This window comes from Sylvia atricapilla, chromosome 27, assembly GCF_009819655.1.
Source record: "Sylvia atricapilla isolate bSylAtr1 chromosome 27, bSylAtr1.pri, whole genome shotgun sequence".
NCBI lineage: Eukaryota > Metazoa > Chordata > Aves > Passeriformes > Sylviidae > Sylvia > Sylvia atricapilla.
This window is the reverse complement of record NC_089166.1, coordinates 609966-622909: the sequence shown is the minus strand read 5'-3', so window position 1 is coordinate 622909 and position 12944 is coordinate 609966. Positions and strand designations below refer to the sequence as shown.

The window sequence follows — 12944 nt, the reverse complement described above, 5'->3', positions numbered from 1 at the left end:
GGGTCCCTGCTCCCCCTGGCAGGAGGGGACATTCCCCCCAGGGTCTCACAGCCCCGCAGGATTAGGGGGGCTCCCCATGGGACACTCCCACCTCTCACCCACCAACAGGTTAAACTCCCCGGCACCCCGTGACTCTGTTTACCACCCAGGAGTTATTTATAGGGCTCCTGGGATTCGATTCCACATCGGTGTGTGGGGCACAGCCGTATTTATACCGGGGGCCGCAGCCGTCCCGCAGCTCCGCCGTGCCCTCCCATGGCCCACGAAACCTTCGCCTTCAGCTCCTCGGCGCTGCGCTCGCTGCGGCTGCAGCGGGAGCTGCTGGAGCGGGAGGATCGGCGCCGAGCGCTGGCCCGGGAATCGGCCGCCCGCCGCTTCCTGCCCGGGACCCCCCGCGCCCCCCCGAGCCCCCCTCGGCGGCGCCAGTTCTGCCGGGACCCCGCCGTGCACAACGCCCTCTTCGCCGGGGACCTGCCCCGCGTCCAGAGCATCTTCAGGGACGAGGCCGCCGCCAATTTGGTGTTGGAGATGGTCAGCGAGGAGCTGGTGTGGTCACCGGAGCAGGGTACGGGGCCGGGGGTCTCCCCTTTCTTCTCCCTCCCCTCCCGCGCCCCCTGCGGAACGAGCGGGGAGCCGGGAAAAGGGGCGGCGGGCGGGGGGCGGCTCCGCTGGGCCGGGGGCGCGGGGCTGGAGCTCCGGCTCCCGGGGAATGGGTGGTGTGGGGCAGGGTGGGCGCACAGGGCAGCCCCCACGGGTGCCCCACTGCTCTCCGCACCTCCAGCAGGGCGGTGGGTGGGTGGGTGTGGGTGAGGAGGGGTCCGGCAGCCCCCGCTGACCCCCGCAGGGCGGTGGGTGGGTGGCTATGGGTGAGGAGGGGTCCGGCAGCCCCCGCTGACCCCCGCAGGGCTGTGGGTGGGTGGCTATGGGTGAGGAGGGGTCCGGCAGCCCCCGCTGACCCCCGCAGGGCGGTGGGGGGGTGGGTATCGGTGAGGAGGGGTCCGGCAGCCCCCGCTGACCCCCGCAGGGCTGTGGGTGCTGAGCCCCCGCCGGCAGCACACCTCGGCCCTGCGCATCGCCGCCGCCCGCGGCTACGAGGACTGTGCCCGGCACCTGCTGCTGCGGGGGGCGGCCGTGGACGCCGTGGTGGGCGGCCGGGCCCCTCTGCACGACAGCGCGGCCGCCCCCCAGCCCAACTGCGCCCGCCTGCTGCTGGCCTTCGGCGCCGACCCCAACGTGCTGAGCGCCGACGGCTCGGCCCCGCTGCACCTCTGCACCGCGCCCCACAGCCTCAGGTACGGGCCTCACCTGAGTGGGGGGCCCGGCCAGGGTGGGGCTCATCTGCTGGAGAGGCCCCGCCCAGGAAATCGTCACTCCTGCCCCACCCACCCAATCTGGGAGCCAGGGGCCTGTGGGGTGTCCCTGGGGGTGTCCCTGGGGGTGTCCCATGGGTGACAGGTCTCTCCAGGCTTTCCCCAGGTGTCCCTGGGGATGTCCCATGGGCTCTCCAGTATGTCCTGGGGATGTCCCCAGGGGTGTCCCACGGGAACCACGCCTCCCCGACATGTCCCGGCCCCGTGGGTGTCACGTCTCTCCGAAGCGCCCCCTGACCCTTCCCACCGTCTCCAGGTGCGCAGAGCTGCTGCTGGCGCACGGGGCGAAGGTGAACCTGGGCACACGCGACCGGCAGGTGACAGCCCTGCACGTGGCGGCGCGCCAGGGGCTGGTGGCCCACGTGGAGCTCTACCTGCACCACGGCGCCGACCCCTCCCTGCGCACCCACCAGGGCGAGACCCCGCTGAACGCGGCGGCGGCGGCGGCCGAGCGCCCCGAGGACGCCGAGCGGTTCCTGCGGGTGGCCGAGCGGCTGCTGGCGGCCGGCGCCCACCCCGGGGCCGCGGGGCGCAAGGGCCACACGCCGCTGCACAACGCCTGTGCCAACGGGCACCCCGCGCTGGCCCGGCTGCTGCTGCGACACGGCGCCGATGCCACCGTCCCCAACGGCGCCGGGGACACCCCCCTGGACTGCGCCCTCCACGCCGTGCGCGAGTACCGGCAGCAGCGGCCCGAGGAGACCCTCGGCCTCCTGCTCGACCACGGCGCCCTCCCCGCGCACCCCAAGGTGGGGGACAGGGGGGCACGGGGGCCGCGGGGTGCTGGCGGTGGCGGTGTCACGCCGCGGTGACACGGCTCTGCTGGCAGATGCTGAGGCTGTGCTGCCAGCACCCGCCGGCCATGGAGGTGATGCTCAACGCCTACGAGCGTGTGCCGCCCGCCGACGGCTGGCTGGAGGCCGTGCCCCCCGAGCTCTGGGAGGTAAGGGGGTGTCCCGGAGTGTCCCGGGGTGTCCTGGGCTGTGCCCGTGTCCCAGCCCCAGCTCGCTGACCCCCGTGTCCCCCCCGTGCAGGAGCACCAGGAGTTCTATGCCTCGGCCGTGCGCATGGCGGGGCGGCCGCGGCGGCTGCAGCACCTGGCACGTGTGGCCATCCGGCGTCACCTGGGCGCCCGCTGTCACACCGCTGTCCCCAAGCTGGACCTGCCACCCCCCCTGCGCCGCTACCTCCAGCTGCCCGTGGAGGGGCTCATCTCCTGAGGGCGCTCCATGTGCCCCCACTGGTGTCCCCTTCATGTCTCCCCTCCCTGTCCCCCACTGGTGTCCGCCTGCTGTGTCCCCCCCGTGCCCTGGTGTCAATAAAGGACATGGCAGAGGTGGCTCTTGAGGCGTCTTTGTCCCTGTACGACCAGGGTGGGCAATGGCAACTGCTGTGGGGACAGGGGTCTGTGGGGACAGGGGTCTGTGGGGACAGGGGACTGTGGGGACAGGGGACTATGGGGACGGGGGGACTATGGGGACAGAGGACTGTGGGAACGGGGGACTATGGGAACAGGGGTCTGTGGGGAATATGGGGACAGAGGACTGTGGGAACGGGGGTCTGTGGGGACAGGAATCTGTGGGGACAGGGGACTATGAGGACAGGGGACTGTGGGACAGGGGATGAGAGGGGGCAGAGGCAGGGGGTCCCAGGTGGCAGGGAGGGGACAGATGGACCCCGGGGGATGTGGGGACCGTGCAGGGGGTGACAGCCGCCGTCCGGTCCGGTCCGGTCTCGGTCAAGGCCCCGTGTGGGGGGGTTCAGCCCGAGGGTTCCCACGATGCTCCCGAGGCCCCGCCCCTCGCGCCTGTGACCCCGCCCACACAGACCCAGCCCGTCTTACGTCATTGGCCACGCCCCCCGCCCATGGGCGTGTCCCATTGGCTCCGGCCCCCCCCCCCCCCGTGGCCACGCCCATTGGGCGCGGCCGTGACGCGGCGCCCGCGCGCCCCCTCCCGCCCCCTGGCGGCGCCCTGTGACGTGGCGCTTCCGGCGCGCGGGCGGCGGCGGCGGGAGGCGGTGAGTGGGGGGGGGCACCGGGACCCCCGGGGATGGCGGGGACACACCGGGACCCCCGGGGATGGCGGGGACACACCGGGACCCCCCGGCACCGGCAGAGACACCCCGGGACCGCGGGGGCGGACAGGGACACACCGGCACCCCCCGGGATGGCCGGGGCTGGCAGGGACACGCCGGGACCCCCGGGGCTGGTAGGGAGCCCTGGGGACCGGCAGGGACACGCCGGGAGTCCCGGGGACGGGCAGGGACTCCAGCGGTTCCGCCCGCCCTGCCGTGCCCTGGTCCCGCTGACCGCATCGCTCCGCTCCGTGCAGGTCGGGGATGGCCTGACCCGGCCCCGCTGGGCACCGAGGGGCTGCGGGACCTCCCGGGACCCTCTGCCGGGCCCGGTAAGCTGAGCGCAGCGCTGCCGCTTCGGCGCCTCGGGAGCGAGGAGGAAAATCCGCAGCGAGGAGCTCCCGTCCCTCCGGTCTCCGGGCACCGGCAGCAGCCGCGGCGTCTGTTCTGAGCCCGAAGGTGGCACCGGGGCTGGCCCGGGGGGTCCCCGCTGCCGCCGCGCACCTCGGTCACACCGGGCACCGGCAGGTCGAGGCGGGGATAAAGGTCCCCGGCTGAGCGCGGGGGTCGCGGAGATGGAGCCCCCGGCCGCGCCCCTCATCCTGGGGGTGGGGGACGAGGTGACGCTGGTGGCCGGGGTGGCCGTGCTGGTGCTGGCGCTGGTGCTGGCCTGGCTGTCCACGTACGTGGCCGATGGCAGCAGCCAGCTCCTGGGCGCCGGGGACGCGGCCGTCATCCGCCTGGGGCCGCTCCCGCCGTTCGCGGCGCCCGCGGGGGCGGCCGAGGCCCCGGAGCCCCCCAGGGCCCCCGAAAACGCCGAGGAGAAAAGCGAGGAGGAAGGGGCGGCGGCGCGGGGGGACAGCGGGAGCGCCCCCGATCCCGGCCTGGAGCAGCTGCTGGACGTGCGGAGCTTGTCCCAAGGCCCCGGCGACAACGGTGCCCCCGGGGCGGGGGACGTGTGCCCCGGCCTCATCAAGATCCGCCTCAAGTTCCTCAACGACACCGAGGAGGTGGCGATGGCCCGGCCCGAGGACACCGTGGGGGTTCTCAAGAGGTGAGTCCCGAGGGGACACGGGGAGCTCCTGCGGCCCCCGCTGCCAACAGCCCGCTCCCACAGAACGGGGGAGGGCTTTTATCCCTCCCACTGTGCCAAAAATACCCGGGGGTGGGCTTTAAAACAGCGAGTTTAAAAGAGACGGCGCTGGCGCGGTGGCAGTGCCGTCGCTGTCCCCTCCAGTTTAACACTGGCGGGGCGTCCACTTCAGCTGGGGTCCCGCCTGTGCCACCTCCGACCCCTCCCCTCCTCCCGCAGCAAATACTTCCCGGGCCAGGAGAGCCAGATGAAGCTCATCTACCGCGGGCAGCTGCTGCAGGACCAGGCGCGGACGCTGCGCTCGCTCCGCATCACCGACAACTGTGTCATCCACTGTCACCGCTCCCGGGGGGTGACCGCGGCCGCCCCCGCCCTGCCCGAGCCCGGCCCCGCCGGCCCCACGGCCCCCGGGCTGCCGCTGGGCGGCGGGACGCTGATGGTGCCCACGGTGATGGTGGTGCTGGCGCTGGGCTGGTATTTCCGCATCAACTACCGGCAGCTCTTCACGGCCCCGGCCACCGTGTCCCTGATCGGTGTCACCGTGCTGGTCACCTTCCTGGCCTTCGGGGTGTACGGCCAGGCGGGGTGAGGCGGGGAGGAGCCGGGGGCACCGCGCTGTCCCTTGTCCTGGCGCTGTCACCGCAGCCAGCACGGCGCCCAGGGCCCAGCCTCGCTGCCGGACTGTTCCCCCCAAAACGGGGCTGTGCCCCCCTCCCCAAACCCCACCCCCGACCCCAGCCCCAATCCCAGCTCCGGGGGAGTGGGACAGCACTGGAACGGGCCGTGGCTTCTTCCCAAGGACTTTTTAAAGCAAATAAAGGGTGTCACGTCACCCCGGTGGTCGCCTTCCTGCCCTGGGGGCTGCTCTCTCCCACCCACCCACACTTTTGGGGGGTTATAAACTGGATTTGGTTATAAAAACAACTGGATTTGGTTATAAAAACAAATCCAGCCCCAGCCGTGGTGAATGGAGCGGGGGCAGATGGATGGGCTGAGTGGGAGGTAAAGGCCCTGCTTAATTAACGAGCCGTAATTAATGCCAGGGATACCAAGTCAAGATGCAGATTTATTTACAGGGGCAGCCACAACCCACTCACGGGACACACAGACCTCACAAGGGCTCAGCTTCCCCCGGGGGGGACACTCAGAAAAACCGGGGGGGGTGAGGACACCAACCTGGGGGGGTCACAGGGGTCTGAGCCCCCCCAAACCCCACTGCACCCCTTGGACCCCAAATTGCAGCGCCTCTCCTGCAGCTCGGGGGGCTCAGGCTGCCTCCCCCCGGGCAGCTCGGGGTGCTCCCCGTGTTTTGGGGTGCCCACAGCCCCGCGCTCGGCCCCGGGGCACGCGAAGGCCAGCTCGGCATGCTCCAGCGGCCAGACCCCCAGCCCCAAAGCCGCGCCAGGAGGGACCTCGGGGGGTCCCCATGCAATGGGGGGGCCCGCAGCGTTCTGAGGTGCCCAGGGCCCTGCAGGACGCCCCCAGCCCAGCCTTTAGCAGCAGTTTGAAAACAATAGTGAATCCAGAGTCGAGAGCACCATAGTTTGTGAGTCCCGGCCAGAGGACGAGCCACGGCTCCGGGGTGGGGGGACAGACAGGGACCCCCGGGGACACGTGGCCAAATGGGGGGGGTCAGACAGCCACAGGGGGGGACAAGGGAGGGGATGGAGCCACCCCTGTCCCCAGCACAGCCCCTGCGATGGAGAACAGCCGCGGGGAGGGGATCACAGGGCAGGGGGTGACCTGGATCCAGCCAGAGGGACCTGTCCCCCCCCGGCCCGCACAGCGGGGCGCTGGTCCCGGCCCCCCCAAACGAAAGCAGAGCCTGTGGGGGTGCAAAGACCCCTCAGAGCGATGGGGGGTGCCCAATGCCCCCCCGAGTGCAGCAGCAGGTCCTCAGGCACACAGAGGGGACACAGAGCTGCCCTGGGGACACGGGGAGCGGGGGGCTCTGTGCTGGAGCCGGGCTGTGCTTCCCCCCCCAGCTCTCCTCCATTCCCACCCCCCCAGGGGTCCCTGGCAGGTTGGGGTCACCCCTCCCCAAACAGTTTGGCACAGGGATGGTCACAGCAGCTCCCCCCACCCCCAGACCCACCCCCAAAGAGCCCCAAACATGAAGGATGCAGCATGCAGCCCCCTGTGACCCCCCGTGTGGGCACTGCCAGGCTCCCAAGACCCCCAACAGCTGAATCCGGGGGGTGAGAGGGCACCCACTTGTCCTGTGAGTGGGGAACGTCCCCTCCAGGTGACCCCCCTCCTGAGCCAGCCCGACCAGCGAGTGCCAGCCCGGGGCAGGGAGGGGGGACAGCCCCACAGCGGGGGGCTCACCCCAAACCCCCAGGGCAGGGGGATTCACAGCCCAGGGTGTGCAGTGCCCCCCACCCCATTGGGGAAGTGAGGAGTGGGTGTGGGGGGCACAGCTGGCTTTGGGGGGTGTGGGGGGGAAAGGGGGGGGCTGTACCCCCACATGTCCGAGGGAGACGCCCCAACGGGAGCCCCAATACAAAAACTGTCACAGAATAAATAGAGGCACCGGGGCAGGGGGGAGGAAGGGGGGCACTAACAGGGGCTCCCCAAATCCAGCCCCGCTCCAGTGACGGCCGAGTCCTCCGTGCTCCGGTACCCGCGGGCTGTCCGGGGGCTGTCCTGGCCCCTGTCCGTCCCTCTGTCCGTCCCTCTGTCCGTCCTGCCCCTCCCCAGCTCCTCGGGGCTCAGTTGATGTCGTCGTAGATGCTGGGGGTGTGGGGGGCCGGGGGCTTGGGCTTCTTCTTCTTGCTGGAGCCGAGTCCTGGGGCGCCGCTCACCAGCCCCAGGTGGGGCTTCTTCTTCTTGGTCTTGCGGGACTCGGAGTTGTTTGTACCTGGGGAGGGGAGAAAAGGAAGAAATGGGGGTGCCAGGGAGGAGATGGGCCCCAAAACAGCGTGGATGATGCCCAACTCTGGTCAACACCAAAGAAAATGTACCCCAAAATGTTCCTCCCCCTCCCAAGGTGGGGGACAAAGTGCTCCAGGCTTGGGAGCCGTGGTCTGTTCAACCCCTCTTGTACTGGGGAGATGCCAGAACAGCCAGTTTTTCCCCCTCACAGGGCTCTGTGCCCCAGGATTGTCCCCTCAGAGGGCTCTGTGCCCCAGGACTCGGCCCCTCAGAAGGGTCTGTGCCTCAGGATTCGCCCCTCAGAGGGCTCTGTGCCCCAGGACTCGCCCCTCAGAGGGCTCTGTGCCCCAGGACTCGCCCCTCAGAGGGCTCTGTGCCCCAGGACTCGCCCCTCAGAGGGCTCTGTGCCCCAGGACTCGCCCCTCAGAGGGCTCTGTGCCCCAGGACTCGCCCCCCAGCCCCGCAGACACTCACTGGCTTTGGAGGAGGCCGAGTCGGAGGGGGAGATGTCGGAGGAGCCGTCCCACTGCAGGCGGCTCATCAGGGCCTGGCTCTCGGCCACCTCGAAGCTGTCGTTCTCCACGCTGCCCTCGGCCTCGGGCAGGGACCTGGGCACAGGTGTCACAGTGGGATGGTGGGGACAGAGCCCCCCCAGGTGCCAGGGGGATGCCCAGGCCCAGCCCTCACCGCCCCACTGGGCTGCAAATCCCAACCCCAGCCCTGGGCTCCCGTCCCCTCCAGGCCTCCCCAGGGCTGTCCCTGTCCCCAGCCCCACCTGAGCACCCCGTGCAGCCCCCCCAGTCCTTGTCCCCTGGGACAGTGACCCCGGGGACCCCCAGTGTGCAGCCACTTACGCCGAGGGCCCGAGGAGGTAAACTCTCACTGCCCTGCGCTGCTCATCCGTGTGCTGGGGACACCGCAGGGACCTGGGGGTGAGACACGGGGCTCAGACGGGCCACCCCCTCCCGTGGGGGGGTTGGGGACCCTGGGGAAGCCCCCCAGAGTGAGCAGGGCCGGGCCAGGCTGCCCTCACCTGGTGCACATCTTCTTGGTGTGTTCGGAGATGACCCCGCATTGCTGGGGAGGGAAGAGACAGTGAGTTTGGGGGGGGACAGGTGAGTTTAGGGGGGACAGGTGAGTCTGGGGGGACAGGTGAGTTTGGGGGGGACAGGTGAGTTTGGGGGGGAACAGGTGAGTTTGGGGGGGAACAGGTGAGTGACACCTGGGCTGTGCTGCACCATCACAGCCCTGGGGGCTCCCAGTCTCCCAGGGTTGTGTCCCAAAGCAGCCACAGCCCCACAGTCAGCACCCGCTGCATGTCCCTGTCCCCAGGCTGGAAACCAGCCCCGGTGGGATGGAGCCCAGCTGGGACAGACCCCAGGGGTCCCACCCCCTGCAGACCCCCGAGGAGCCCCTCCTGCCCCCCGTGCCCGCACCGTGGTGAGCAGTGTCCGCAGCTCCTCGGGGCCCAGCGTCTCGTAGTTGATGCCAGCTGAGTTGCTGTACTGGGGGGCAGAGAGCGGGGTCAGGGCTGGGGGGACCCTCCTGGGGGAATGGGCCCCCTGGGGAGGGAGAGGAGGGACTGGAGCCATCTGCCCCGTCCCCAGGCTCACCTTGAAGGGATCGGGGTTCCCGCCGATCTCACCTGGGAGGGAGGAAAGGTGAGGGGGGTCCTGCGCTCAGCCTGGGACCCCCAGAGCCCACCACCGCCGACCCCAGCCAGGGAGAGCCCCGCCTCCTCACAAACCCCACCCATTGCAGGTGCCCCACCCACCCTAAATACCCCACCCAGGTGTGCCCCGCCCACCCAAGCCCCGCCCCCAGACGGGTGCCCCGCCCCGACACCGTGAGCCCCGCCCCATTTAGCCCCGCCCCCTCACCATTTTTGTGTTTCAGGGACTTGGACCTGCGGGGCGAGTTGGGGTTCTGCAACGAGAGGGGGTGTTGGGGGCGTCCTGTGTCGTCCCCGCGCCCCCCGCCCCTCCCCGCAGCCCCCACCCCCTCACCTTATCCGATTTCCTCTTCTTGGCTACGGGGAGAGACAGAAAGGAGAGATTGCACCTTCTCCTGGGGAGGCAGCCCCACCACCCACGGCTGCTCCCCTCCCACACACCCACCCAGCGCCGGGGGTTGGGGGCCATGGGGCAGGCAGGACGTGCCCTCCCCCTTCAGGGCAGCAGGGACCCCTCCCCACCTTTCTTCTCGGAGCCATAGGACCAGTCGTTGTCATTGATGTCATCGTTGTCCTCCTGGTCGCTCTCCGACTTGTTCAGGTTGTTGCTGCTCGCGATCCTGAGCAGGGAGGGGACAGAGATCACGGCTGGGGTCTGCTCCGTGTCCTCCACGGGACCCCAGGGTCCATCCCAGGTCCCCCCGGTACCCTCCCACCCTGCCCAGCACCCCGAGACCCATCCTGCACCCCGAGACCCACACAGGAGTCCCCAGCAGCCACCGAGGCAGCGGCATCACAGCAGCCAGGGCTCCCAGGGGATTTTCCTGCGAGGAAGGAGCAAGAGGAGCTCCAGGGGAGAACCAAGCTGTGCCTCACGATGGAAAGCCAGGACTGGGGAGGCCAAATTGCCATCCCAGGCTCCCCGGTGCCGAAAGGCCACAGGGCAGAGAGGCAGGCAGGCCCAGGCTCAGCCCGCCGTGCCTCAGTTTCCCCGCGGGGAGCAGCAGGTGAGACCCACCTGCGGTTGGCGATGCGGCTGCTGTTGCGGCCCATGCCCAGGCACTTCTCCAGGTGAGGGGCGAAGCGGGAGGCGGCGATGCTGCGGCTGCAGTTGGGGCACACGCACTCCTTGTTCTTCCACTGGTTGTACACCTGCCCGAAGATGTCCACGCCCGGCTGGTCCACGATCTCTGCGGGGGACACGCTCAGACCCTGCCCCGAGACCCCCAAGGTGCTCTGGGGGGGTCCTTGGGGCTGCCAGAGCCTCCCCACGGCCTCAGTGGGGCTCGGGGGAGAGCAACCAGAGGCAGTGCTGCCAGGGGCTCTCTGCCACCTCCCTCCAGGGCTCCAGCCCCATCCTTTGGGGTGCAGTGAACTGCCCATTTACCCCTCTGGGACAGTCTGGCCACTGCTGGAGGGACATTTGGGGGTTTAATCCCCCTGAACCCCAAATCCCTGTGCGTGGGGACCACCAATCCCCCTCGGCCTCTCCGGGAGCAGGGGCCTGGCGCTGTCCCTGTCACCAGCATCACCCCGACCCTGGGGGGCTCACCAAAGTCCTTCATACTGTCAGGGTCAGTGTCATCCAGGAAGAAGTAGCCACACTTGACGGCCCGGTGCACCTCGAAGCACAGCCCCAGGCAGGCATCCTCCACCAGCTCCGTGTAGATCTCGTGTGCGATGGCCTGGGGGCCCAGGGGGGCTGTCAGGGCTGGGGGGGACACAGGGACACCCCAGGGGACAGATGGACCCCCCAAAGGGGGCAGCTCACCTCCAGTTTGCTGTTATCCAGGCCAGACAAAGACATATCCTCCATTTTCATTTGCAGCTGCTTGCGGAGAAGTCACGCCGAACACTCATAGCACGGGACACGGGGGGCTGGGGGCACGGGGGGGTCACTGGCACCCCAACTGTCACCTGCAGACCCCTCCCCACCCCCTTCCCAGCCAGAACCCCACTGCACACCCTGGGACATCCCCAGGACGCACTCTGGGGGGGCCCCAGGAGAAAGAGTCCCAGGGTTAAACCCTCCAGGACTGAAGTGGGGGGGCCTCGGGGGTCCCCCAGCTGGGTGTGACCCTCCCCAGCCTGGCACGGATCCCCCCAGGGCAGTGGGGGACACTGGCTGCCAAAGGCAAGATGTCCCCTGTGTCCATGCTGGGGTCCCCTCAGGCCAGCCCGGGACATGAGCAGCCCTCACAGAGGTGTCAAACCCCCCCCGGGAGCCCCCTCACCCCCCATTGTCCCCTGCAGGTGAGCACAGGGGACTCGGGTGTTCCCAGACTGTCCCCTCCCAGAGAAGTGGCTTTTGCTGCATCACCTTCCCTTGCAGCACATGGAGAGGGGCCCGGGCAGGAGGGGAGCCCCGTGTGCCCCCCAAAATGGGGCCTGGCCTCTCCCCCTCCACAATGGGAGTCTGAAGACCCCAAGGTCATGGTCAGACACCCACAGCACCCAGAGGTGCAGACAGGAACCCCTGACTGCCATGGGGCAGGGGGCCTCTGACCAACCACGGGGATGGGGGGGACACAAGGGGGTCTCCACATCCCCCCGACACACCCCAATCCCGCCGATCCAAGGATTTCCTCCTTCCACGGTGGGAAGAGGGAAGGGGCTGGAATTGGCTCATCCCCAGGAGCCCCCCAGGCTGAGGCAGGGAAGGCACGGGGGGAAGAGGGGCTCTGGGGGTCTCCCACAGGCCCAGGGAGTGTCCCAGGGAACCCCAGGAGAGGAGGACGGGGGGCACAGAGGGAAAAGGGGGGTTTGGGGGCGGCTCAGGGGGGTCCCTCGCAGGTCTGGGGGAGACAAGGGAGAGCCCCGGGGATCTCGGGGGGAGATGAAGAACAGGAAAATGGGGGGGAAGGGAAATCTCAGGGCTGGGGGGCCCGGTGAGAGTTGTGGGGACCCTCAGGATGGGGTAGGAAAGGGGGTAAAAAGGGGGCCCGGGAGCCCCCAGCGGGTCTGGGGGGACCCCGAGAGGGCCCTGGGGGCTCTGGGGTGGAGAGCGAGGGCGGGGGAAGGGGGGCTCAGGGGAAGGGGATTCCGGGGAAGGTCCCGGGGCCTCCTAGGCCGGGGGGCGGCAGGGCACGGGCGGGGCGGTGCCGGGACCATCCCGGGCTGATCCCGGGGCTGATCCCGGGCGGATCGCGGGGTCCCCGAGAGCCGAGCGGGGAGGTCCCGGGGCGCCCCGGGGCGGGGTCAGCGGGCCCGTCTCCGGTGCGGCGGGGCCCCACGGCCGGGCAGGGCCTCGGAGGGCGGGAGCTCCGGGCCGGGAGGGGCGGGTCGGGCGGTCACTCACCGGGCGCGGAGGGTCCGCCGGGACCGGGGCGGGGCCGGGTCAGCGCCCCCCGCCGCTCCGGCGCGGGGCCCGGCGGCGGCTGGCCATGGTCGGGGCCGGCGCGGGGCCGTGCCGAGCGGACGGAGCGGGGCCGGGCCGGGCCTGGCGGTGCCTCCGCCCGGCGGCGGCGGCGGCCGAGGGGGGTGAGGGGGGTGAGGGAGGGGCGGGGCGGCGCGCCCGGCGCGCGCACGGCCCGGCCCCGCCCCCTCCCCGCCGGCCAATGGGGAGGCGCCGTCAGCGGCCGCGGCCAATGGGAGGGGCCGGAGCCGCCGCCGCCGCGCGGGGCCTCGTCAGAGGCGCGGGGGAGGGGCGGGGCCACGGGGGCGGAGACAGAGAGGGCGGGGCCTGAAGGGGGCGGGGCCAGGGGGGCCCGGAGTGCCCCCCCCTCCGCGGCCGGAGCCTGGGCAGGGACCCCCAAACCCCCGGACCCCCCAAACCCCGGACCCCGCAAACCCCGGGACCCCCCAAACCCCGGACCCCCCAAACTCCGGACCCTCCGGACCCTGGGCAGGGACCCCCCAA

The 12944-nt window shown here is 70.6% G+C and overlaps 3 protein-coding genes across 3 annotated transcripts; 2 read left to right on the top strand and 1 right to left on the bottom strand.

The window, feature by feature from the left end:
* The first annotated feature begins 95 nt into the window (after window positions 1–95).
* Window positions 96–2709, top strand: ASB16 (ankyrin repeat and SOCS box containing 16). Its single transcript, XM_066336990.1, has 5 exons — window positions 96–565; window positions 1025–1292; window positions 1627–2119; window positions 2200–2313; window positions 2405–2709. Exons 1-5 carry the CDS (start codon window positions 256–258, stop codon window positions 2588–2590), a joined length of 1371 nt encoding a protein of 456 aa, XP_066193087.1. The 5' UTR covers window positions 96–255; the 3' UTR covers window positions 2591–2709.
* Window positions 2710–3282: 573 nt separating this feature from the next.
* TMUB2 (transmembrane and ubiquitin like domain containing 2) lies at window positions 3283–5170 on the top strand. The gene is made up of 3 exons (XM_066336926.1): window positions 3283–3389; window positions 3704–4500; window positions 4759–5170. Exons 2-3 carry the CDS (start codon window positions 4022–4024, stop codon window positions 5126–5128), a joined length of 849 nt encoding a protein of 282 aa, XP_066193023.1. The 5' UTR covers window positions 3283–3389; window positions 3704–4021; the 3' UTR covers window positions 5129–5170.
* Window positions 5171–5585: 415 nt separating this feature from the next.
* ATXN7L3 (ataxin 7 like 3) lies at window positions 5586–11077 on the bottom strand. Its single transcript, XM_066336924.1, has 12 exons — window positions 10857–11077; window positions 10638–10770; window positions 10104–10275; window positions 9608–9705; window positions 9420–9442; window positions 9294–9339; window positions 9027–9058; window positions 8850–8918; window positions 8447–8490; window positions 8268–8339; window positions 7888–8021; window positions 5586–7399 (listed from the first exon to the last, which is right to left on the bottom strand). Exons 1-12 carry the CDS (start codon window positions 10905–10907, stop codon window positions 7251–7253), a joined length of 1023 nt encoding a protein of 340 aa, XP_066193021.1. The 5' UTR covers window positions 10908–11077; the 3' UTR covers window positions 5586–7250.
* Between the last annotated feature and the right edge of the window lie 1867 nt (window positions 11078–12944).

What these genes read in the sequence shown, in the direction of transcription:
- ASB16 (XM_066336990.1), top strand. Translation starts at nt 256, where the DNA reads ATGGCCCACGAAACCTTCGCCTTCAGCTCCTCGGCGCTGCGCTCGCTG. An exon ending in GGTGTGGTCACCGGAGCAGG is followed by an intron (nt 566 to 1,024) that starts GTACGGGGCCGG and finishes TGACCCCCGCAG; the next exon opens with GGCTGTGGGTGCTGAGCCCC. An exon ending in TGCCCCCCGAGCTCTGGGAG is followed by an intron (nt 2,314 to 2,404) that starts GTAAGGGGGTGT and finishes CCCCCCGTGCAG; the next exon opens with GAGCACCAGGAGTTCTATGC.
- TMUB2 (XM_066336926.1), top strand. Translation starts at nt 4,022, where the DNA reads ATGGAGCCCCCGGCCGCGCCCCTCATCCTGGGGGTGGGGGACGAGGTG. An exon ending in ACCGTGGGGGTTCTCAAGAG is followed by an intron (nt 4,501 to 4,758) that starts GTGAGTCCCGAG and finishes CTCCTCCCGCAG; the next exon opens with CAAATACTTCCCGGGCCAGG.
- ATXN7L3 (XM_066336924.1), bottom strand. Translation starts at nt 10,907, where the DNA reads ATGAAAATGGAGGATATGTCTTTGTCTGGCCTGGATAACAGCAAACTG. An exon ending in AGAAGAGGAAATCGGATAAG is followed by an intron (nt 9,340 to 9,419) that starts GTGAGGGGGTGG and finishes CTCTCGTTGCAG; the next exon opens with AACCCCAACTCGCCCCGCAG. An exon ending in CTCGGCCTCCTCCAAAGCCA is followed by an intron (nt 7,400 to 7,887) that starts GTGAGTGTCTGC and finishes TCCCCTCCCCAG; the next exon opens with GTACAAACAACTCCGAGTCC.